The sequence below is a fragment of the Hemitrygon akajei genome, chromosome 5 (assembly GCF_048418815.1).
Source record: "Hemitrygon akajei chromosome 5, sHemAka1.3, whole genome shotgun sequence".
Lineage (NCBI taxonomy): Eukaryota > Metazoa > Chordata > Chondrichthyes > Myliobatiformes > Dasyatidae > Hemitrygon > Hemitrygon akajei.
This window is the reverse complement of record NC_133128.1, coordinates 183,201,774-183,228,791: the sequence shown is the minus strand read 5'-3', so window position 1 is coordinate 183,228,791 and position 27,018 is coordinate 183,201,774. Positions and strand designations below refer to the sequence as shown.

Here is a 27,018-nt window from a genome sequence, read left to right as displayed (position 1 = left end):
CCCATGGGGAAATTCAACTTTTTTTCCAACGCAACGCAGTGGTTTAATTATTGGGCTTTGGGTTTTTGATCCTCCACATCAACCCAGCACGGTGGAGAGCGCGCTCGAAAGCGGTCTGTCACTGGCTCCTGAGCCCGGCGCTGAAACATATGTTCTTAAGTGTTTTATATGCATAGAAAGGTAAATTATATACTATATACTAAGACAAGTGTTTGACTAACTGACGCTAAATAATACCGGATGTACCTGTTCCGACTTACTTAGTAAGAGAACTTCCGATTTTTTTGATCCCGATCCACGATAACCCACGCACAATCTCTCGTATACTTTAAATCATCTCTAGATTACTTATAATACCTAATACAATGTAAATGTTATGTAAAATAGTTGTTATACTGCATTGTTTAGGGAAGAATGACAAGAAAAAAAGTCTGTACATGCTCGAACAACAAGTGCTGGAAGAGCACTGTAATGTTCTCGCTCGGGTGTAACAGAGCGCCGAACTAAACATCGAGGTAAACCGTAGTCAATGAAAACAAGGTCGAAGTAAGATTAACCATTTACTGTTCACTCTTCACATTAACGTATGGTGAAAACTGTTGATAAAACAATACAAGATTGGTACAGTATTTGTTTCCTTCTTGATATCACATTTACATTGTAAATACTTGTAAAAGTAAACTACAACAACTACATTACATTAAAGTGCAGCATTCAGTCAGAATCTGCCTACGCCATTGACAGCTTTAAATACACTTCAACACAAACTATCCGCAACTCTTTAACTAACGAAAACATAAACCTTATCGACCGTCGTTACTTTTAACGGAATCAGCGTTAACATTTTAATTCAACATATCGATTATCTCATGACTTACAGCTTTGCTTTCACTGTGATTTCTAATGCATACAGAGACAACTTTTGCGCTGGTCTCACGTGTGTGTGAGCCCCCTCCGTTCCGTCTTTCTCAAACCGGTATTTTCCCACAGGACGCAGCGAAACCGGATGTGACGTCATCGCATGCCACAATATATTACAGACAACGAATTTACTTAAACAATCCTAACTTTAACTAAAAAATGCTAACAAATTAATTACTAAGCGAAAATATTATAAACTAGATAACTGCCATAAAGGCAGCACAAGCACTTCCGGGTTTTCTTGATTCGTGGTTGGTTGAATTCGCACATACGGAATTTGTGGATAAGGAGGGCCAACTGTATACTCTCCAAAACCCTGACTCCATGAATGTTGAAGCAATCTGCAGTCAAACACAATACGTTTTGTCCTCTGCTGAGTGAATACAGGGAGGGGGAGGAGGCACCGACTCTGGCTTGGACGCAGCACCACACCGCCTCTCGCGCCTCTCTCTCGGGTGGCTGTAAATAGGCGACACCGCAGCCTGAGGCCTAGACCTTGCTACAACTGAGGCCATGCAGCTTCCTGGCTCCCTGCCAATAAATCAGTGAATCAGACTTGTGGCATTCCACCTTAACAACGTCCATCAGGGTCTTCTGATCACAAGAAAAGCGTCAAAGACAATTTTTCACAGTTAGATTGCACACCGCCTTCATACACCAACTCCTCTGACACCTCTCTGATGCAGGCTGCAGCATGATGCACACCAAATCCAGCTCCTTCGGTTTCTCCACCAAATGAGTAACTTACAGATTGGGTAGACTTGCAGTACTTGAAGTTAGCGTCTGGCAGGGTCTTGCGATCATAAAAAATACATTTAAAAAGATAGTAACACCTTTCTTTGACCTTGCAGAAGCCGCTGCGATGGAACGCCCCATCATTTTCCCAGATACTGCCTTTGTTATGGCATATTCATCCTGGGGCAGTCCACCTGGACAATCTGGGAGGGAATATCAGCTTGCGCTGAACTAGCCTTCTAGTCTGGTGGAATTGTGTTTTTGCACTTCCCACCATTCAACAGCAGTGAGATTTGAACCTTTGGAGGCAAAAGAGGCCGAACACACGGCTTATTGTGGCATTTGGGCTGTGAAGCAGGGGAAGTTCAATTACTCACTGGGACACGGCAAGATTTCTGGAGCTCTTGTCACTCCCTTGCCTCTATACAATCCTTTAACAGCAGGCAGGCCAAGCACAAAGCCCCCTTGTTCAAAATAGGCTCTACAGTTACAAAAAAAATACCTGGAGGTTTCAAATTATTTTTATGTGAATCAGAATAATACAAAAGATCACTATTTGGCATGGTATAAATCAATATTGCTGCATGCATATTTTTGAGAAAGGGCAATGGAACTTTGTTTCAGACAGAAATCATTTTGTGCTTGTCTTCACCTCCATCCTGAAGTAATTTGGAAAAAAGTTTTAAATATGTTAAATACTTTGGAAAAAGTGTCCTGCATGTGTTGGGCACTATCACGTACTCCTTTCAAGTAACTTGGTATGTGACATGTCATTATGAGTCACCTGACAATACTGACCTGAATTTTTGAGTTAACATTTTTAGTCCAAACTGATAAACAAGACTTATTCATTTCAAGTGGTAATTTTAACCCTTGAAATGCACAGTGCAACCTGTGATCAGATGAAGTATCATTTTAACCACTTTCCTTTAAGCAGAATGATACTTCAGACTTAAGAACCTTTCCTCATTAATGGCATTATTGAAATGAATGGTGAGAAGCAGGATCTTGCACATTTTAAATGGATACAGCAAGCATTATTAATGGAAAACAATAACAAAACCACAAAATCTGGCCTTCTGTACTCCAAAGGCCTGGACAGAGTGGATGTGGAGAGGATGTTTCCTCTGGGGGGAGAGTCTAGGACCAGCAGACACAGCCTCAGAATTGCAGGGTGTCCTTTTAGAATGGAGATGAGGAGGAATTTTTTTAATTAGAGCATGGTGAACCTATGGAATTCATTGCCACAGCAGCTGTGGAGGCCAAGTCATTGGGTATATTTAAGGCAGAGGTTGATAGATTCTTGATTGGTCAGGGCATGAAGGGATATGGGGAGAAGGCAGGAGATTGGGGCTCCTGGGACTGATAGAGAAAATGGATCAGCCATGAGGAAATGGTGGAGCAGACTCGATGGGCCAAATGGCCTGAGATAGATGAACAAGTTATCAGCTTGGTCTTCCTCAGCATCGCTGCGCATGCGTGCTTCTTCTTGAGCTGCACCCCTAAGCAGTGACATAACAAAGTCAAATCAACACGTACAACAAGCTGGAGGAACATTGCCGAAGGGTCTCGGCCCGAAACATTGACTGTTCATTTCCACGGGTGCTGCCCGACCTGCTGAGTTCCTCCAGCGTGTTGTACGTGTTGCTTTGACCCCAGCATCTGCAGTAAACTTTGTGTTTACATAACAAAGTCATATTGATCCTAGTCAGACTGATTTCTAGCTCAAAGCAGCTGTTCGACTATTTCAATAAAGTCATCAACCAACCTCACATCTTCCTCAACTTCCCCTGTAAATGGAGCAATGTGTCTTTCCCTTGGAACATATACATAGGAGCTGTTGCTTAATTTAAGCATAGTTGCCAAGGCTTCCTCAAGCCTACTATGCAACTCTCTAATTTGTTCATTCAAATCACGTTCAGTTTGCTCATTCTCTGAGTGTAACATTTTGAAAACTCAAATCTTTAAATTCTCTACAACAAGCCTGGGCAAGAGGTTGCTGATGTCTCTTGAAGAAAGCATGACTTCACAGTTGCTCTGGATCACTGTCACAGTTCTACATGCTGTTGTCAGTCCTGATGTCCCAGCCTGGTTTCAAGGCCCTACCACAGTCTCCGTGCGATAGCAGACTCTCCTTCTGTCCCACAAGAGCGGCTGTCTTGTTTTTTCACCATTACTGTATAATGTATTGTATTGTACTGCACACAAAAATCAAAAACCATCTAAACTGGCTTGGAATTGACCGACTCCTGGCACCAAATTTTGTAGCCTGGGGAAAAATAGACACGCAGGACAACAAATCGTTTTTTGGGTCTTAAGTTCCTTTGTCTGTTTTGGATGTTTTATTACAGAAAGAGGGTATCAAAATAAAAATGTCAAAGCAAATTAAAACAAAACAGTTCCCGCTATTACAATCTCAGTTTAACTTCCGACCACACCCTTGTTATGTATGCAGTATGAAAATAACTAAAACGAAATATACAAAACCAATACGGCAGTGACAATTCTAAAAAACTCAATACAAGCAATGTTAGAATCCCACCAACCCAGTACCTTATACACAACATCAAAAATATGAATAAATACTTCTCATCTTAACTAAGAGATATACTCACATTTGGCACACACGTGCTTAACTTCCAAACACATATAGGCTGGACTTTGAAATCAGTTCTCGCTGACGCTACATGAACATACATATTACTCTGTTACAATCACATTCGGTCATGAAACAATAAAAGACAAATAAACTTTTACACAAAGTTTTACAATATATTTCCTTGTAGTTGAATTACTAAAAAGACTAACTTCATTGGCTGATTAAGGAACATCACAATCACTCTATTCCAGTGTTGATCAATTTACTCCCAAAAATCTAAAGCATCCACATGTCAAACATGTCAAATTACTGCTATTCTAGATTTACAAACAAGTATAAATGAATTTACATGGATATTATCAAATATGATTCACCTCTCCTCACCAAAACTGGGAAAAGCATTCGTACGTCGTCCTTTCTAGAACATGGCAACTCTTCGTTCTACTCCACTCATGCAAAATGGCATCACCATTTTCTCTTAAAGGCACAGGCTACTACTTTAGCATTACCAAGGTGAATACACAAGTGCACTTTAACAATAAAAATGATATTCAACAGTCACTTGGTTACATTCTCCCTGCATTCCAGTGAGCGTCCTCGATTACTGACTCACTGCAAAAGTACTTTTAACCTCTTTAACTGCTTCTCTGAACAGAACTGTACTTAGACTAGCCAGTATCTGTGACACTGCTGCAGGACTTATGGAGGCCGCATCTAAGACTGACCTTGGTTTGTGATGTGGGTTAGAGTGCGGTCCAGCATTTACTCTTTTACTCCTGCAGGGTGCTGCAACAGGAAGACTACCAACACCTGACCCCGTATCAGCTGTCACAGGCACTATGGTCTCCGTCCCAGGAGTAATGCTATCAAGGCTAGGGTCGAAATTATGTACACCCTGTTCTGACACATCTTCTCCCAATATCGCACCATTCTCTGAATCCTCAGAATCTGATTCATGTCTCGGAAGGACTACCCCGAGTTACAGGAGTTTTCAGTCTCCTCTGAGGAACTGGGGTGGGAATGTTTTCACAGGGCCTGATGTCTACCCTGTTTAACCTCCCTTCAAAGATTCCACAGTGTATGTGTTGTCTAGCACCTCTACCACCCTGTAGACAGTTGATTTTCAAGCATCCTAGATCTTATTACAATCTAATGGTCCGATCCGAAGGTAAACCAGTGCATTTATGTCAATCTTGAGACAATGAATTTTGTCCTTCTGTAAGGCAATATGTTCCGCAGCCTTCTGTTCAGAGTGTTCTTTCACTCTGGCATGAGCATCACTCAGTTGTTTCTGGTGTATGGCTAACCCGTCGTATCTCCAGTTCACAGACTATTCTCAGCCCGCAGAGCATCCACTGGCAAGAGGGGATCAACACCAGCAGTAGGTAATAAGGGGAATATCGGGTGGTGGCGTGAGGCATCACATTATACACATACACTAACTCGGGTAAATGCTCTGGCCACCTGCGTTTCTTTTTTGGAGACAACACACACAACAAATCATGCATCGTCCTGTTGAAACGCTCACACTGTGCATTGCCAGTCGGATGATGGGGTGTAGTATGGCTTTTCTTTACCCTGTACAATTTGCAAAGCTCAGCAATGACCTCACTTTCGAAGTTACAGCCCTGGTCAGAGTGCAGCCTCTCATGAACCGTTCCCTCAGGAGCACCTTGCTGTGGTATCCGCCTTTTGATCCCGAGCTGGGAATGTCTGAGTGAGTTTTGTAAAAACATCTGTGACACCCTCACGTCACATCAGCACCCTCACGTCCATCAGCTGCCTGCTGAAGCTCAGTGAAATCTACAGCGACAACTTCGAGCGGCCTGGAAGCAAGAAGTGATTTCACGGGGGCACGGATCTTAGGGTGTGGCATTTTAGTTAAAACACAACGTGGACAATCTTTGATCCACTTTGCCACATCCTCGAGCATGCCCACCCAAAAACATCTGATTCTCAACATGTACAGATTACGCTCGATGCCTTGACGGCTCATAGAATCATGTACATACCCTAACACTTGCCTCCTCAAGCTGGCAGGTAGCAGAAGCTGATAACACTCCCTGTGCTTCTCATGCTCAACTGCACGATGCAGTAACCCCTTACGCTCCCTGATCCTGTCCCAGTGATTTAATAGAGACAAAACCGGTTTAGGCAGAGCTCTACATTCCTTGCCATTCGACTTTCTTTTTCAGTCCCATAAGTTTCTGAAGACACTTAACACAGGGTCCTGCTGCTGAAAAGTGTGCAAGTCCCCAGTAGAATAACCGGTGAAGGTTGGGGTGTTTCCTTGCATCAGATCACTAGTACCAGCTTCAAGGGCGCAAATTTGCTTAACCTTACATCTTTTAAGACCAGCTGTAACCAGAGCCAGGTCAAGAGCATGGCTGCGATTATTCAGACTACACATTTCCACACACCCATCAAACTCAGCATCCTCTGGGATTGGCTCTGGCTCCCCTGCAACTGGCTGACTAGAGAGAGCATCAGCCACAGTATTTCTCCGACCTGGATGATACTGAACATCAAAGTCAAACACTGACAGCTGTGAGATCCATCTCTGTTCAATTGCTCCCAACTTGGCAGTTTTCAAGTGGGGTAACGGATTATTATCAGTTATTACAGTGAATTTAGAACTCAATAAGTAACCACAAAACTTCTCTACTATAGCCCACTTAAGTGCAAGCAGCTCTAATTTCATGCTGCTATAATTCCTCTTTGTCTCTCGCTTTTGCCGGTATAAACCAGCTCCTAGTCCACGACTGCTTGCATCTGTCTCCGCTATGGAGAAATCGGCAAAGGCGAGGATAGGTGAACTGCTCAGTTCCTCCTTGAACAAGTCAAAGGCAGTTTCTCAATCTTCCATCCAAGACTGTTTTAACAGCTGATTTGATTTACTAGGGCTCCCTGCACCAAGACACAAATTGACTACATCATGCAGTGGACCTGCAATCTTCGAGAATCTCCAAATGAACCGTCTATAATAACTACAGAAGCTAAGAATGATCTTAAGTCTTTGACTGTAGATGGTACTGACCATTGGTAAACAGCCAAGACCTTCTTGGGATCTGTATCTGTCCCCTTGGCTAATATCTGGTGTCCTAAGAATTTAACCTCTGTCTACAGAAAATGACATTTTCCAATTTCAGACCAGTCTCCTTGAGATGCTGAAGCACAGTGTCAAGCCTCTCGAAGTATTCCTGTAAAGTCTGTGAATACACCAGAATATTATCCAGATGCACCAGCACAACTTGGAAGGCTAAATCATTCATCATTGCCTGCATGAATTTGAAAAGTCACTGGTCCATTGCAGACCCCAAACAGCATGCGAAGGTATTCATATAGACCAAACGGGGTCAAAAAAGCAGTCTTATGCCTATTACACTCCTCTACCGCCACTTGGTGATAACTAATTAGAAGGTCTATCGTTGAGAAAATCTCGATCCCCACAGGGTATCGAAACTCTCATCAATACACGGGAGTAGGAATGCATCCTTTTCAGTCTCTGACCATCTACACGCAGCCTTCAGCCTTATGCTACTATTAGCCTTCCATACCAACGTTACCACTGTTGCTCTCCCGAATCGCACCCTTCTTCAACAACGTTGAGATGTGCTCTTTCACTTCACTGTACTGATTGGTCAGAATGTGACAGTACGGCTGGGAAATGGGTTCATCATCAATTAAATGAATCTCATGCTTGACTATGTCAGTGTACCCAAGTTCTTCATCTTCGACTGCAAAGATATCCAGGTACTTAACCAGTAAAGCTCTTAGCTGAGTTCGCTGTTCTTCACTACCCCCAGAGTCGAGTTTTTCTAGAATTGACTTTAACTTGGGGTTACTACCCTCTTCCTTTACACCAACTCTCACTTGTTCAATGCCAGCTGAGATCCACTGAAATCTTACAGCACCACACTGATCACTGTCTACACAGTCTACCTTTGACAGTATACCAAGCTGGGTTCGAGATGAGAGCCATACATCCTCTCGAGAGAGGTTTAAAACCTGTACTGGTACCGTATGACTACAAGAGTCGACGAGCATGGGAATAACTAACAGTCCACCAAGTAGAAGAGTGTTAAGTGGCTCAAGTAACATCTTGTGGTCTGTCCCAGCACCGCAGTGGCCTTTCTAGCCACAATGGTAACTACCAATTCAGCAGATATGTGCTCAGTATCTTTTCCCAATACAGTACTGGGACTATGGCTTTCTTTTCAGTAGTGTGCTTCTGCACTTTCTGGAAAACATCTCTCTAATCAGAATCCAACTTTCCTTCTAAGGTTGTGTCAAATTCGGTGTAGAAAAGTTGTCTGCATTGGCTTATACCGTTCATCCCTAAAATGCACAGGACGGGTTGTTCAGTGCTAACAACCCATTCTAGTGTTCTGACTACTAGAAATCCACAGTTGGGATTCTTCATGCCCACCGCTTGAACCTCTAGCTGTAGATACCTGAAGTAAGGAATACCAAGACCATTAGTGGCTATTAACCTAAGCCAGCGAGCAGTGGACAACATATCTTCATCCTCGCCATTCACATGTTCTTGAAGGAACTGTTCAGTCATGGTGCTCACTTGACTCCCTGTGTTCAACAGACAACGGACAGAGACACCTGATATCTCAAGCTCAACAACAGGACATATTCCTACAGCATGTTGCAGCACATGGTTACAGGATGGCTGTACATTATCTGAGTCTGTGAGGTTCCCCCAGGTCACAGCAACCTGAGAGCTGGAGGTTTCAGGCTCTACATCCCTTGCACTTCACTTCTGTGGGCAATTCTTTGCTACATGCCCTCCCACCTGACACTTGAAGCATATTGGTTACCCATCCTTTGTTGGCCTAGGCTGTAACTTAGGTCTACTGCTACTAGCATGTGCAACACCTCTCTGTACAGCAAGATCTTTCATTGCTTGAATTAACTCACTAATGGTTTTGCCCTGCTCTGTAACTACTTTAAGGATGTCATCTAGAGTGATAGACTTATATTCCTGTGCTTTGAGAGTTGAGCACTGGGCCTGGCTACTGCTACACTTTGATTTACAGTCTTTGAATTTCCTGAGGACTCTTCTGAAAACCACAGACAAGTCTCCTCTCGCACTTCTATCATTGAGGAGTTGGGGTTGTTCCGCACTCTTCCTTCTAAGCGAAGGATCGCTGATGGCCTCTTTAAATTGATCTCTGAGTGCCACCCTCTTATTGGCCACAACATCAGGGGAACACTTCAGTAACAAGTTAATGGCTTGGGCTAGGGCATGTGAAAACTCTTGTGTCTTTACCCTCATGCTGTTTGCGACTATAGAAATGAAGCAACAGCTCACTAAAAGCTTCCCTGAGATAGGTGAACAAGACATCAGCTCGGTCCTCTTCAGCATCACTGCGTATACGTGCTTCTTCTAAAGCTGCACCCCTGGGCAGTGACATAACAAAGTCATGCTGATCCTGGTCAGACTGATTTCTAGCTCAAAGCAGCCATTCGACTATTTCAATAAAGTCATCAACAAACCTCACATCTTTCTCAACTTCCCCTGTAAATAGAGCAATGTGTCTTTTCCTTGGAACGTATCGATAGGACCTGTTGTGTAATTTATCTACAGTTGTCAAGACTTCCTTAAGCCTACTACGCAACTCTCTAATTTGTTCATTCAAATCAGGTTCAGTTTGCTCAATCTCTGAGTGTAACATTTTGAAAACTCAAGTCTTTAAAGTCTCTACAATAAGCCTGGAAAAGGGGTCGCTGACGTCTCTTGCAGAAAACACGATAACTTCACGGCCACAATTACTCTTCACAGTTCTACGTCCTGGCATCCATCCGGATGTCCCACCCTGGTCTCAAGGCTCTACTACAGTGTCCATGCAATAACAGTCTCTCTTTCCATCCCACAGGACCGGCTGTCTTATTCTTCACCACTACCGTAAAATATCAAAAACACTCTAAACTGGCTTGGAATTACCCCACTCCTGGTAGCCTGAGGAAAAATACACACACAGGACAACAAGTAATTTTTCAGTTCTTAAATTCCTTTATCTGTTGGTCCTCTCGAAAGCTGAGATCCTTGCTGTGCAATGCTCAGCAGGCTCGCCTGTAAAGATCACAAAGGTCAAACGACAAACTTTAGAAAGTCAGACAGAAAGCAGAAGAACGATTAACATCTTAAAAAGGTAGGAACTGAGAAACAATCCCACAGCAGCCACTAAAACTGAACAAGTGTTTTTTTAAAAATCCATTATGTGTTGTTTGGTAATTGAAATGAGCAAACGCACATTAGTGAGATGAATTTGGCAAGTGAAACCTGTACTAATATGAATTATGGCGCTCTAGAATTACATTCCACAATTCTGTTATTATTTTTCCTTCCCAAGAAATCTGGAAGTCTTCACACATTACTTATGTCTTGAGACATAAAGCATCTGTATCCAGTGCGTGCACGGGAAGGAGAATGAGCTATTAGTGGTGTTACTGTAGGTTTACAGTTTCTGAAGCAAGCAATGTGCTGTTGTTCAAATTCACCAGCCATGACTGAAAGATGGCGTTGGTTATCCTCACTAATATTCTAATACCTCACTAGTACTAAAACATATCAAGGCTTTAAATCATATTTGGTGTTGATGGCTAACATGCAACATGTAAAATCATTCTTAGAATTAATTAATATTAAGATTTCTTCCAGTGGGGTGGTGCAGCTCTCCAGTGTTCACTCAGTGGAAGACAAAAGGTGGATTATACGCATGACTGCAGACTGCTAAGGGATTGTTCTTCCCGACAATCATCCATGTACCATCAGTCTGCAAGACATATCACTCAGGGACTTGGGCTACGTATTTTTTTGTGTGTGACTGTATGTTCACTGTTATCTTATATGTGTGATATATGCCTTGTGCTGTGTCTGACTGTCGGTGCTGTGTTTCGCAATTCGGCCCTGGAGGAACGCTGCCTTGTTCGATTGTATTCATGGATACAGCGGAATGATAATTAAACTTGAACTTGAATTTTGTATGGAATGTCCTGGATCTGGGCTGCTTCCTGGACTGGCTGCCTGCTGTGTCTGCTCTAAACGGCTCCAGATATAGAGTGCTGTAGAGCTGTAAATGAGAACTTAACCTTATGCCATGGAAGAACTACAACTAAAAATATCTTCTCAATAGATCTGCCAGCATGGATGCACTTTTGACGGCATCTGAGTGTCGCAGCACTCTCTAGGGAACCAGCCCTAATTATGATACTGTATTGTTGGAAAGCCACTGCAAGGAATCTTGGAGACGTGGTCTCCATCTGTGAATAGATTGCTCAGATTTTAAGGGGGCTTGCACATAGGATGTATGATGGATTCATCAATATTGATACCAAAGTCTGCTTTAACGTTCATACACAGAATCATTATTATGCAAGCTGTGAGTAATTCTTCCTCTGTGTACTGCTGTGGCACAAGCCAACTTTCTAACCGAGTGTGGAGGATTTACATTTCCACTGGGCACACCTAAGCTTCTGCACCCTCGTGCAGGAGGAGGAAATAGTGTCCCTCCAAATGTGAGGATTGTGGAGACAGAGATAACCATGCTACCCTTGAAACTTTGCTCTTATTATGTTGAAAGAAAAAATATTTATTACCTGTCTTTCCTTCAATCACTGTTTCTCTTCTTGTTGCTAAGGATGAATTCAACACCTCGTCTATTTCCAATGAGAGTCTTCACTCAGCAGTTTGCAGAATTTTGTCCTTCCACAAGAAATGTAAAAGTTGAACCAAAAACCTTTATTTAGCTTAAAAAAAGTTATGTTCATAACATAGGAGACCATCCAATTAAAACAGCAAAATGTAAATCTAATTTCAAACTGAAAGCAGTTACGTGGATGAAGGCGATATGGAGTTCTATCATCCAGGTGCCAATAGATGCAACTGAGCAGAAGATTGGGCTGGCATGAACCAGATGGGTCAAAAGGTCTGTTTCTCTTTCACTCTAAGGGCATTACATTTGTAGGGTATTGGAACTGGTTCTTGGGAAGTGCAAACCAATACAAGTGAGATGGGGTACACTACAAAAAGATCAAAATATGCCATAAAGGGAGTTAGGAATGCTAACTTAACATTCCTCATTTCAGGGCATTTAGTTGAGGAAGAGAGAAGGATGAGACAACGAATGTTAGAAATATGGGTTAAAAACATTTGTAACCCTGAGTAAGGATAATATGTTGATTATCACATGACAATAGACAATAGACAGTAGGTGCAGGAGAAGGCCATTCGGCCCTTCTAGCCAGCACCGCCATTCACTGTGATCGTGGCTGATCATACACAATCAGTACCCCGTTCCTGCCCTCTCCCCATGTCCCTTGACCCCACTATCTATAAGAGCTTTATCTAACTCTCTCTTGAAAGCATCCAGAGACTTGGCCTCCGCTGCCTTCTGGGGCAGAGCATTCCACATATCCACCACTCTCTGGGTGAAAACGTTTTTCCGCATCTCTGTTCTAAATGGCCTACCCCTTATTCTTAAACTGTGGCCTCTAGTTCTGGACTCACCCATCAGCGGGAACATGCTTCCTGCCTCCAGTGTGTCCAATCCCTTAATAATCTTATATGTTTCAATCAGATCCCCCCGTCATTCTTCTAAATGAGACTATCACGAAGTTATTTATAGAGTCATGGTAAAATACAGCATGGAAACAAGATGTAATCCATGCTCAATCATTAGGACCATGGCCCTCCATACCCATACCATCCATGTACCTAATTAAACTTCTCTTGAATATTGAAATCGAACTCGCATGCACCGCTTGTGCAGGTAGCTCCCCAAAACACATGAAAGCCCCCTGGTTTCCTGGCTGTGTAAGTCTGGGGAAAACACACTCTGGTCCTGCAAAACCCATGAGATTGGGATGGCTCACCCACCCCAAACCCCGGTTTGTGTGGATGCTGTGCAATTTCCTACCCTGTTACAGACAGCACACTGCTTATGATTAAAGGAATTATATTTATGAACCTTAACCAAAGAGTTAGTAAAAAACAAAAGAGAGAAAAAAAATGTTAAAGGGCCCATTATAATTAAACAGTGCAGAAGTTGGAGCTCAACTCTTCCCGGAAGTAATATTCACTGATCCTCAGTCAGCCTCGGCACCTTGCTCCATCGGGTAACGGTCCCCCACCGGGTTGAATGCTATGATCGGTTCTCGCCAGCGTCTTCTCTCTTCATCTCCGGCCAAGCAAACAACCCGAGCTCACACAAAACAAAGACCCGCACCCCTGAGGCTCGCATTCCAAAGCACCCGTTATCTCTAACCACAGCCCAAACACTGCTTCCACAGAAAGACCATTTTGTTAGAATTGAAACCTTTCGCAGGGTGTTACACACCCAACCGGGCTGTGGAAATCTACTCCCTCGGGATACAGAGTGGAGTCGACCCATCTGGCCCTTCAAGCCAAGCTGCCTCAGCAGCCCCCGGCAAACCCAATTAACTCTAACAATTTACAATGAACAGTTAACCTACCCAGTTGTCTTTGGATCACGTGAGGAAACCCGTGAATTCCACAGGGCAGACGCACAGAGCCTCTTTACAGATTAGCACTGGAATTGAACTCTGAACTCCGGAACACCCCAAGCTGTGATAGCGTCACGCTAACTGCTATGCCACCACGACAGTAACCTTAAGAATTCCAAACAGGCTGAAGATGAGAAGAAATTGTAATTAAATTTCTAAGAAGTGCAAAGGCTTCAGTGAGCAATAGTGGGGGAGATTTTATTTGCCTTGACGTTAGTTGGTACACAGAGAATGTAAATGCAATGGAGGTCACGGCATTCCTGGGCAGACCCTTTTCAGCCAGTTTGAAGAGAATACAGTCTGCAAGATGTGGGCGAGGTTGACAGTCCTAGAGGAGATGAGTGGCATCAGTGGAGACATTTTTGTGTCAGTGATCATAATTCAGTTTGATTATGCATAGTTATGGAAAAGCACAAAGATGAAATAGGGTATAGTTTCCAAATCTGGGTAAAGCTAATTTTGATAGTCTGTTTATCCTGATGACTTTGAGCAATGAGGGAAATGAAAAAGTAACCTCTGCGTGGATGTGGAGGATTTGGGTAAGGTTCGTAATGAATCATAGAGTCAATAGAGAAGTTCAGCACAGAAATAGGCCCTTCAGCCCATCTGCTCCTTGCTGAAACCATTCCCATTGACCTGCTCTAGGAACATCGCACTCCATATCCTTACCATCCATGTACCTATTCAACTTCTCTTAAACATTGAAATCGGGCTCGCATGCAACACTTGCGCTAGCTGCTCATTCCACACTCTCTCAACATTCCGAGTGAAGGAGTTTCCCCTCACGTACCCCTTAAACTTCTCACCTTTCACCCTTAAACCCATGACCTCTGGTTGTAGTCCCACCCAACCTCAGTAGAAACAGCCTGCTTGCATTTGCCCTATCTATAGCCCTCATAATTGTGTATACCTCTCTCAAATCTCCTCGCAATCTTTGACATTCTAAACAATACAGTCCTAACCTATTCAATCTTTCCTTATAACTCAGGTCCTCCAGACCTGGCAACATCCTTGTGAGATTTCCCTGTACTCTTTCAACCTTGTTTTCATCTTTCCTGTAGGTAGGTGAACACAACTGCACACAATATTCCAAATCAGGCCTCACCAACATCATATACAACTTCAACATTACATCCCATCTGAACCTGTATTCCCGGATCACTTTGTTCTACCACACTCCTCCGTGCCCAACCATTCACTGTGTATGACCTACCCTAGTTGGTCCTACTGAAGTCCTACTTGTCTGCGTTAAATCCATCTGCCATTTTTCAATCTATGTTTCCCTCTGCAACCCCTGAAAGCCTTCCTCACTGTCCACTACATCCCCACTCTTGGTGTCATCCATAAATTTGCTGATCCATTTAACCACATTATCATCCCGATCATTGATAAAGATGACAAATGTCTTTGCCAAAAGAGGGGTTCAATGCCAATGTTGCAGTTAAGGCAGATGACTGTGAAACATTGGATGACTTTCTGTCACAAAAGAGCAAGTATTAAGGAGGATGGCATCTCTGAAATGAACTAACGTAAAGCCCAGACTGAAGTATAAAAAGGAAAAAAAAACCTGAGGATTCACTGACTACTATTTTTTAAAATGTATTTATTGAGATGCAGCACAGAGTAGGTCCTTCTGCCACTTCAAGGTACGCCACCCAGCTATTCCCCGATTTATTCAAAGCCTAATCATCAGGAAATTTGCAATCACCAATTAACCTACCAATCAGTAGTTCCTTGGAGCACCCAGAGGAAACACACGTGGTCCCGGGGAGAACGTACAAACTCTTTCCAGGCAGCACTGGGAAGTGCTGTGCCAACCTCTGTGGTACTGTGACTCCAATGATTTTTCAGTTATTCCTGGCTACAAGACCACAGGAGTTGTACCATTTTTAGTAAAGGAAATATTGAGTAAGTATATAATCAGAATCAGAATCAAGTTCATTATCATTGGCATGTGTCGTGAAATTTGTTAACTTAGCAGCAGCAGCAGTTCAATGTAATGCATAATATAGAAAGAAGAAAAAAAAGTAAATCAATTATAGTGAGTATATCTGTGTATTGAATAGATTAAAAACAGAAATGATTATATATTTTTTTTAAAAAGCCAGTTAGTTCAGCCTCAGTGGGGATCAAACATCTGGAATCCCTTTCAAGAGATAACATAAGCCTTTATTTACAAAGGCACAGATTTAATCCAAGACAGCGAACATGGATTTTAATGGAAGATCATGCCTGATTTAAAACAGAAGATCCTCTCAATAGATGAGGTAATTTTTGCAAAAGGGCAAAGAGATGAATTTGGTAATCTCTCATCAGAACATGAAAAGAGAGAAAATGAGTTAGCTCTTAGTCGCTGTGAGGGTGGAAGAGAATCAGAAAGGACAAAGGAAATCTCTTTGTTAGGGCAAGGTGAGGATTGATCCGGGTAGAGCAAGTGAAAACAATGTTACAGCTATGATGTGCAGGTTAGGGATGTTACTGAAATGTGAATTAAAATGAGATTACTAGAAATACCTAGTGGACCAGACATTGTCTGCAGAAAGAGAGAGAAAGAAAAAGATAGAATTAATATTAGAGTTAGCTAACCTTACGGCAGAATGCCCTGTTCTATAAGGTAAATAGACAGAATCCAGATCAACTAGCAGATGGGTCAAAACCGGTAGGGATAGATGTGAAGCAATTGGTAGGAGGATTTGAGGATACTATTAGTATAAGACTCTTTAAAAGATTGAGTGGAAGAGGCGGACACCAGTGAGTAGTTACAGCTTGTAGATTGTGACAATGCAACAGAGATTAGGTGCAATCAAAGACTTACTGCTCCTTTGGCTGGAAGTACAAGAAAAACTACCGTAGATTCCGGATTATAAGCCGCTACTTTTTCCCCACATTTTGAACAGCTTTGAACTCTGCGGCCTATAATCCAGAGCGGCTAATACATGGTTTTTTTTCATGCCGCCTCGTAAACATTTTGCCTCGTAACAGTAGACCAATAAAATTGATGAGTAGTTCACAGAGGTCCAATGAAATTGTACGATAAATCAAGCGCACTTTCACAATTAAATTATTGTAAATCAGTCATTTGTACTCACCCTCATCAACATGGAAAATACTCGAAGAAAAGCAAGACCCGAGCGCGTCAGAGCCGATTAGACCCGATCGCATTGCGCAAGCGCGTCAGAGCCGATTAGACCCGAGCGAAAACGCTGCTTTTAAGTTAAAGTCGATCAATAACTTTTCCTGGTAAGCTGCAGTATATATATTTTTACCAGTCGCTAGGAGATATTGGAATGTTGTTCGTGCTGTTCAGTAAAAAAGTATATGCAACGTAATTTGTGTTACCGATACGTATGTATATTTAAAAGTAGCGGTTCGGCCTTTACAATTAAAAAATTGATTTTATTTCTAAAATTAGAGCCTGCGGCTTTTAATCAGGTGCGCTCTGTAGTCCGGAATCTACGGTATATGAAATTCCTGAATGTGTACGTATATTACCAACAGCTCTGCTTGTTGCATCAGCTTATACTGGAAAAAAACTCTTGGCAATTGCAGGGGTTCCAAACCTTTTTTTATTAACAGAGGTGTCTGTGGATACCAGGTTGGGAATCTCCATTAGAGTATGAAATATAGTAACAATCATTCCTCGGTTATTCCACATCATTCAGAAAACCCTGACATAACTTCTTCAGCAGGACAATACAATTTCTCATCGGGCATTTTTCTGAAACTACTGGAAGGGAGGTTGAATCACATTTTCCTGAGACACCTGTCAATGGAGAATCCCCGGACAATGTAGTCTTCCTTCTACAATATTAGATTAGGAGATCTTCAAGGTGAGGAAATCACTTAATTATGTTTTGTCCGCTCCCACACTAAAACAATTCCTAAGGCTATTCCATGATGTCACGATCTTGAGTTCTGCCTCCCTGTGGAAACCTACCACTGCGCACACTCTACCACTGCGCACACTCTACCACTGCGCACACTCTACCACTGCGCACACTCTACCACTGCGCACACTCTACCACTGCGCACACTCTACCACTGCGCACACTTTTGGTCTCTGATACTCTATTCTTCCTATTGCGCAATTTGTTTATTTTTTTGTGCAAGGTGGGTTTAACGTTTGATGTTCTTGTTGTCATCTGCATGATTTGTTTTTTGCACATGGGAAGGTTGGGGGAGGCTTGATGTTTTTCTTTGAATGGCTGTCTGGAGAAAACGAATCTCAGAGTTGTAATGTACCTTGAACTTTGAACCTCAGTTTTCCAGTCTTCCCACCCCTGATCTGCCAAAAACACAGTACCCACCTATTCCCAGTCTCCAAAAAACACACAGCCAGGCTCTGGCAATCTACTTCCTGAAAATTGTTTGCTCCCCGTCTTGATCTTTCAAAAGCATATTGTAAATTATATGCATTTGATCATTTCAGTCAGTCACATGCTCTAGCAAGACACTGACGGTGGCCCCATGTAAACCTTAAGAAAACACACTGTCAGGGATATGTCACAACATAATTTCCAGATTTCCTTTCCTTATCCCATTAACCAACTTTGGGCTGCAGTGCAAGCCCAAATCGGGACGTGGCTGATGATTTCCTGAACCTGAGGTTTCAAAAGAAAGATTTATCAACATTTTTTAACCAACAAAATACAGAAGTAACTGATTTAAGCTTTAAGATTTTGGGAGTAATACCAACTTTTACTCTAAAGAAGGCAATGACAAAATGGCCATTTGTTCCTCTCTGCACTGCACCGGAATGACAAAGCATGGATTGTTGTAATGTGAACAAAGTCACCAGAGAGACTCAGCTGGTAGATATAAAGTACGTAGTCTTTTATAACAATAACAATCACTGCACGGAAACAGGCCATCTCCGCCCTCCTAGTCCGTGCCAAACTCTTAATCTCACCTAGTCCCACCTACCCGCACTCAGCCCATAACCCTCCACTCCTTTCCTGTCCATATACCTATCCAATTTTACCTTAAATGACACAACTGAACTGGCCTCTACTACTTCTACAGGAAGCTCATTCCACACAGCTATCACTCTCTGAGTAAAGAAATACCCCCTCTTGTTTCCCTTAAATTTTTGCCCCCTAACTCTCAAATCATGTCCTCTCGTTTGAATCTCCCCTACTCTCAATGGAAACAGCCTATTCACGTCAACTCTATCTATCCCTCTCAAAATTTTAAATACCTTGATCAAATCCCCCCTCAACCTTCTACGCTCCAATGAATAGAGACCTAACTTGTTCAACCACTTTTATTTGACAAAGTGAGGCACTCTCTGGAGGAAGAGGCCTGTTCAACCCAATATTACATGGCATTTTATATGCTAAAGATGAAAGGACAATTCTATAGTTACAATGTACCTACAATGCTTCCTTTGAATTACATATAATTTTCAAACCTCCATCTTTGCACCCACACTCCAGACACACAAAAAGGAATGTTAATCAGCGTTGTCTTTTTTTTAAATGAACTGAAATCCGGAGTTCTAGGAACTAAAGTAATTTAAATTTAATCTACAATCCATGTTCACGTTTAAGGATTGGTTGCTGAAATTTACATTGTGTTATATATCCCAACTCCAGACTAATGCCTGAACATTAGAAAATTATTAAATAGCGTGAGCTAGTTGTATAGAAATCTTTCAAAGTTGGTCTTTCATATTGAAAATAACTTTTTTTTAAAAATTAGGAGACAAGGAAAATGGTCAAGGTCGAACATTTACCTTAGATGATTTCACAAGCGGAACATACTCTTACAAATCATATCCTATGATTTGGATATCAGGTAATCATTAATTGTTGATTGTTTTACTCTGTAATTACACTGACTTTAAAGTTGTCAAAGGGTTAAAAATTAAAGTGGAAGTGTGTTGGATAAAGACTGGCATGGTTTTATGAATGATATTCACTTTCCAGGGCCCAAGAAGCTTATTGCTAACCTCAGCTTTCTTGCACAGTAGCATAACCTTCCAAGGGTCAGAGTTCTTGTTGACTAAGTCACACTTCGAACCAATAATTCTTGCTTTGGCTCTTGTTGAAGACAAGAGAACAATGAGGTTCCCATTGGCCAACGACCAAATCAAGAGAAACATGTTGGCCTAAATAAACATTGCATTCACCTGATAAATGAAACAGAAAAACATCATATGCAGATGATGTCAATTAACAGCAAAACAGTATAAGTGAAAGAAAGCAGTCAGGATTGGTAGAAATAACAGAAAGAAGACGCAGTCTATGGTTTCTAGAGTGGACAACATGTTTGTGTGTAACCAGAAACAAGAGAAATTTTGCAGATGCTGGAAATCAAGGTAATACACTCAAAATTCTGGAGGAACTCAGCAGGCCAGGCAGCATCTATGGAAAAGAGTTATCAGCTGACACTCCAGGCTGAGACCCTTCAGCAGGACTGGAAGGAAGAGTTAGAAGTCAGAGTAAGACATCGGGGGAGGAGAGGAATGGGTACATGGTAGGTGATAGGTGAAACTGGGAGAGGGGCAGGGGTGAAGTAAAGAGCTGGGAAGCTGATTAGTGACAGAAATAATGGGTTGGAGATGGGGGAATCTGATAGGAGAGGACAGAGGCCATGGAAGAAAGGTGATGGGCAGGTAAAGAGATAAGGTGAGAGAGGGAAATAGTAATGGGGAATGGTGAAGGCGAAGGAGGGAGTGCAATTACCAGAAGTTCAAGAAATCGATGACTATGCCATCAGGTTGGAGACTACCCAGATGAAGTATAAGGTGTTGCTCCTCCAACCTGAGTATGCTCTCATCACAGCAGTAGATGAGGCCATAGACTGACATGTTGGAATGGGGCATATGTAACTTGTTGGTATGTCTTTTAGGTTTGTAAGAATTGCCTCGGCGTTTGGAAATAATTTGTCATTTAGTAATCTTGTGTAATTTGTAAATTCTTTATATGTTATAAATCCTCTTTGACTTTTGAGTCTATGTCAAGAACTATTTGTCTGAATTACACAAAAATTAAAATGTGTTTAAAACTACATTGTTCCCTGCGAGTATCTCCTTGTTGGTAGGGAGGGTGGGCCCACTGCTCAAATAAGACCATATGAAAGAGGAACAGAATTAGCTCATTTGGCGCATCGAGTCTGCTCTGCCATGTCATTATGGCTGATCCATTTCCCTCTCAGCCCCAATCTCCTGTCTTCTCCCCATATCCCTTCGTGCCCTGACAAATCCAGAATCTGTCATCCTCTGCCTTAAGTATACCCAATGACTTGGCCTCCTCAGCTGCCTGTGGCAAGAAGTTCCACAGATTCACCACTTACTGGCTAGAGAAGTTCCTCCTCATCTCTCTTCTAAATGGATGTTCCTCTATGCTGAGGCTGTGCCCTCTGGTCTTAAATGCCCCCAACCATAGGAAACCTCCAATCCACATCCACTCTTTCGAGGTCCTTCAACATTCGATAAGTTTCAATGAGAACCCCTCCCCCCCACTCCATTCTTCAGAATTCCAGTGAATACAGGCTCAGAGCCATCAAACACTCCTCATATGAAAAGCATTTCAATCCCTTAATAATTTTCCTGAACCTCCTTTGAGCCCTCTCCAGTGACAGCACATCCTTTCTTAGATAAGGGGCCCAAAACTGCTCACAATATTCCAAGTGAGCCCTCAGCAGTGCTTTATAAAACCTTGATTACATCCTTGCTTTTATATTCTATTCCTCTCAAAATGAATGCTAACATCGTATTTGCCTTCCTGTCCACAGACTCAACCTGCAAATTAACCTTTTGGGAATCCTGACAAGGACTCCCAAGTCCCTTTGCACCTCAGATTTTTGAACTTTCTCTTCTTTTAGGAAATAGTCTGCATTTTTACTTCTTCTACTGAAGTCCATGACTATATGCTTCCCGACACTATATTCCATCTGCCACATTGCCAATTCTCCTAATCAAAGTCCTCTGTAGTCTCTCTGCTTCCTCAACACTACCTGCCCCTCCACCTTCCTTTGTAATTCTGGTGATTATTGACAGATAGACCTCACTGTAAATCCTGAAGAAGGTTCTTGACCCTAAACATTAACTGTTTAATCTTTTCCATGGATCTGCCTGAACTGCTGAGTTCCTCCAGCATTTTGTATGTGTTGCTTGGATTTCAAATGTCTGCAGATTTTCTCATGTTTGCTCTCCAAACAGTATCTGTGATCTTCTTGCGCACATTGTTTTTGTTTGTTTCCAACTTATGAGCAGTTAGGGCTACAAAGAGTAATCAGGGATGGAACACTTCAATAATTGGGAACTTGTACCTTTCTATTTAAACTTCCAGCATAACATTTGGCAGCTAATGACATAAGTTTATTTCTAGAGCACTTTTTATACAAACAATGTTGTTCAAAGTGCTTTAAAATGGGATAATGAAAATAAAGACAAAAATATGTTAGTTAAAAACAAAGTGAAATAAACAGATATAATACGACCATAGCTTTAAGTTTTAAGGGAATTATCAACATAATCTAATCTGATCCTAAGTTAGTTCAGGCACAAATAGCATACTCCTGCTTTTGTTCCTGATCTCATTTTGCTCAAATAGTTCAATAAATAAAAGAATTGACTTGAATCCTGAACTCCTACCTCATTAGCTAGATAGCACGAAATGCTTATGAGCCATTTATATTAGAAAATTTCCAGATTTGTTTTCTATTCAATGTGTACACTGTGAAAACATTTGGGCCAGTTTGTGATGTCCCATTGAGAAGCATGGCAAACATGACTACACCCCCAACCCCTAATGCACATCACTAGTCACAAGTCTCCAGGTGGAGAATTTGCCATTGACCACCACCCTCTGGTTCCTACCTTCATGCCAATTTTGAATATATCTCGCTATAATTCCCTGCATGCCATGAGATCTTATCTCCCAGACCAAACTATCATGTGAGAACTTGTCAAAAGCCTTGTTGAAATCCAAATATACACCATCCACTGACCTACTCTCATCTTTTTTTTTTTTGATTATCTTTTCAAAAAATCCAGAAGATTTGCCAGGAATGGCTTTCTGTGCACATAGCTATGCTGACTTCTAATTGGACTACCCAAATGCTGGTAGATCCTGTCCCTCAGAATTTGCTCCACAAATTCTCCACTGTGGACGTCAAGTTGACAAACCTGTTGTGCCTTGGATTGTTCTTGCTGCCCTTAACCAAAGGAACAATATTCATCACCCTCCAGTCTTCAGTAACCTCATGAAATGAAGCAAATATCTCCACTATCTCTTCTCTAGCACCATACAAAGTCCAAGGATGCACTCATTCAGGTCCTGAGGATTTATTCACCTTAGAACTGTTGGGGAGTATTTAAACTAATCTAACAGGGGGATGGGAAACCGAGTAATAAAGCTGAGGATAGGGCAGTTGGTAAACAAGTTGATGTAGTGTGTAGTGAGACTGTGAGAAGTACACACAGATAATAGGGCACAGTCGCACTCAGTGAAATGAGTTCAAGAACAACATGATAAAAAATCAAAAAGGGTGATGGATGCAGGACTGAAGGTGAAATATTTGAATGTACACAGTACATGGAATGAGGGAGTGCATTAAGAGATTAGCAGGTATGACTTTTTGGGCATCACTGAGTCACGGCTGAAAGAAGATTATAGTTGGGAGCTTAACATCCAAGGATATACCTTGTATCGAAAGGACAGGCAGGAATGCAGAGGGATGGGGAGGTTCTGTTGATTAAAAATCAAATCAAATCCTTAGAAAAATATGACATAGGATTGGAAGATGTAGAATTGTGAATAGAGTTAAGGAACTTCAAGGGTAAAAAGACCTTGATGAGAGTTATATGCAGGCCTCTATATGGAAGCCAGGGAAATAAATTACAACGGGTGATAGAAAAGGCATGTAAAAAGGGCAATGTTAAAAATCTAGTATCTTGCTAGTATTGGAGGATTTCAGTATGCAGATCAATTGGGACGATCAGGTTTGTGCTGGATCCCAAGAGAGGAAATTTGTAAAGGCCTATAAGAAGGGTTTTTGGAGGAGTTTGTGGTTGAACCAACTAGAGGAAAGGCAATTCTGGACTGGGTGTTATGTAATAAGCCAGAGTTGATTTGGGATCTTAAGGTAAAGGAACCCTTATGAGGAAGTGATTATAATATGATAGAATTCACCCTGCAGTTTGAGAGTGAGAAGATAAAGTTTGATGTATCAGTATTACAGTAGAATAAAAGGAATTACAGAAGCATGAGAAAGGAACTGGTCAAAGTTGATTGGAAGGAGATATAATCAGGGAAGACAACAAAACAGCAATAGCTGGTGGTTCTGGGGGCAATTTGAAAGGATAGATGCATTACAAAGATGAAGAGGTATTCTGAAGGAAGTTGAGATGTCCATAGCTGACGAGGGAAGTCAAAAAGAGCATAATAGCAAAAGAGAGGGCATATAATATAACAAAAAATAGTGGGACATTAGAGGAAAGGGAAGCTTAAAAACCAACAGAAAGAAACAAGGAAAGCCATAAGGAGAGAAAAGATGAAATATGAAGGTAAGCTAGCCAGTAATATAAAAGAGGATGCCAATTTTTTTCAGATATTTAAAGAGGTAAGAGTGGATATCGGACTGCTGGAAAATGGCGCTGGAGAGTTGTAATGGGGGAAAGAAATGACAGACAAACTGAATAAGTATTTTGTATCAATCTTCACTGTGGAAAACATTAGCAGGATGCCAGAAATTCCAGAGGGTCAGGGTTCACAAGTGAGTGTAGTTGTGATTACAAAGGAGAAGGTTCTTGGGAAGCTGAAAAGTCTGAAGGTAGACACATCACCTGGACTAGATGGAAATACACCTTGAGGTTCTGAAAGAGATACCTGAAGGGATTGTGGAAGCATTATAATAATCTTTCAAAAATCACTAGGTTCTAGAATATTTTTAGAGGACAGGAAAATTGCGAATGTCACTGAATTCTATGAAGGGAGGAAGGCATAAGAAAGGAAATTAGACTGGCTTCAGTGGTTGGGAAAATGTTGGAGTCCATTATTAAGGGTGAGGTTTCACAGTACTTGGAGGTATATGACAAAGTAGGACAAAGTCATAATGTATCCTTAAGGGGAAAACTTGCCTGACAAATCTATTGAAATTCTCAAGGAAATAACAAGCAGGATGGACACAGAGAGCCAGTGGGTGTTATTTACTTGGATTTTCACAAGGCCTCTGACAAGCTGCCACACATGAGGCTGAGGATGAGAGTGCATGGTGTTACAGGAAAGATACTAGCATGGATAGAAGATTGGCTGACTGACAGGAGGCAGAATGGGAATAAAGAGGGCCTATTCCGCTTGGCTGCTGGTGACGGGTGTTCAGCAGGGGTCGGAATTGGGACCACTTCTTTTCATATGATACATCAATGATTTGGATAATGAATCGATGGATTTGTGGCCAGATTTGCAGGTGATGCAAAGAAAGGTAGAGGGGCAGTGTTGAGGAAGTAGGGAGTCTGCAGAAGGTATTGGACAGGTTGGGAGAACAGGCAAAGAAGTAACGGATTGAAAGAAAATTGAAAATCAGAGGTACAAAGTCCTTGTGCAGGGTTCTATAAAGGTTAACTTGCAGTGATAAGGAAAGCAAATGCAGTGTTAGCATTCATTTCAAGACAGCTAGAATGTAAGAGCAAAGATAGATAAAAAGCATTACAAGGCATTGGTCATACCACACTTGGAGTGTTGTGAGCATTTTAGGGGACCTTATCTAAGAAACGATGTGCTGAAATTGGCGAGGGTTCAGAGAAAGTTCATGAGAATGATTCCGGAAATGAAAGGGTTATTCGTAAAAGGAGCATTTGATGTCTGTGGGCATGTTCTTACTGGAATTTAGATGAATGAGGGTGGATCTCATTGAAGCCTATAGGATTTTAAAGCACCTCGACAGAGTGGATGGGAAGAGGATGTTTCCTATAGTGGTTGACTCTAGGACCAGAGGGCACAGCCTCAGAATAGAGGGACCTTGATTAGAACAGAGATGAGAAGGAGTTTCTTTAGCCAGAACATGATGAATCTGTAGAGTTTATTGCCACAAATGGCTGTGCTGCAGAGGTCAAGTTATTGAGTATATTTAAATCGGAGGTTAACATGTTCATGCTTAGTCAGGGCATCAAAGGTTTTAGGGAGAATGCAGCAGAAGAGGGATAATAAATCAGCCATGATGGAATGGCAATAAAACATAGGAGCAGAATTAGGCCATTCAGCCCAATGAGTCTACTCCACCTTTTCATCATAGCTGTTCCTGGATCCCATTCAACCCCATACACCTGCCCTCTCACCATATCCCTTGGTGCCCTGACCAATCCGGAATTTATCAACTTCTGCTTTGAATATACCCATGGATTTGGCCTCCACCACAGTCTGTGACAGATCATTCCACAGATTCACCACTCTATGGCTAAAAAATTCCCCCTTACTTCCGTTCTAGAAGGTCACCCCTCAATTTTGAGGCTGTGCCCTCTAGTTCTGGATAACCCCACCAGAGGAAACATCCTCTCCACGTCCACCTTATCTAGTCCTTTCAATACTTAGTAGGTTTCAATGAGTTCCCAACACATTCTTCTAAATTCCAGTGAGTACAGGCCCAAAGCTGCCAAACGTTCTGCCTATGTTAACCCGTTCCTTCCTGGAATCATCGTCATGAACCTCCTCTGGACTCTCTCCAATGACAATACATCGTTTCTGAGCTAAGAGGCCCAAAACTGTTGACAGTAATCCAAGTGTGGCTTGACTAGTGTCTTGTAAATCCGCAGTATTATCTCTTTGTTTTTATATTCTACTCCCCTTGAAATAAACGCCAACATTGCATCTGCCTTCTTTCCCTCAGACTCAGCCTGTGAATTAACCTCCTGGAAGCCTTGCACAAGGACTCCCAAGTTCCATTGCACCTCTGATGTTTGAATTTTCTCCCCATCTAGATAATAATCTGCACGATTGTTCCTTTTACCAAAATACATTATCATACACTTCCCGACACGGTATTCCATCTACCCCTTTTTAGCCCATTCTTCCAATTTGTCTTAGTCCTGCTGCAATCACATTGCCTTCTCAGCACTCCCTACCCCTCTACCTATCTTTGTATCAACAGCAAACTTTGCCACATAGGCTTCAACTTCACTATCTAAATCATTGACAAACAATGTGAAAAGTAGCAGTCACAATACTGACTCCTGAGGAACACCACTAGTCACTGGCAGTCAACCAGAAAAGGCCCCATTTCTG

At 41.9% G+C, this 27,018-nt stretch overlaps 1 protein-coding gene across 3 annotated transcripts in view; it reads left to right on the top strand.

Moving 5' to 3' along the window:
* LOC140728541 (dipeptidyl peptidase 4-like) overlaps positions 1–27,018 on the top strand; it is a 202,365-nt gene that overhangs the window by 63,729 nt on the left and 111,618 nt on the right. For all 3 annotated transcript variants that reach the window (XM_073047412.1, XM_073047414.1, XM_073047413.1), the window contains one exon: positions 19,493–19,588. In XM_073047412.1, the coding sequence (XP_072903513.1) occupies positions 19,493–19,588 (96 nt within the window). The remainder of the gene's footprint in view (positions 1–19,492; positions 19,589–27,018) is intronic.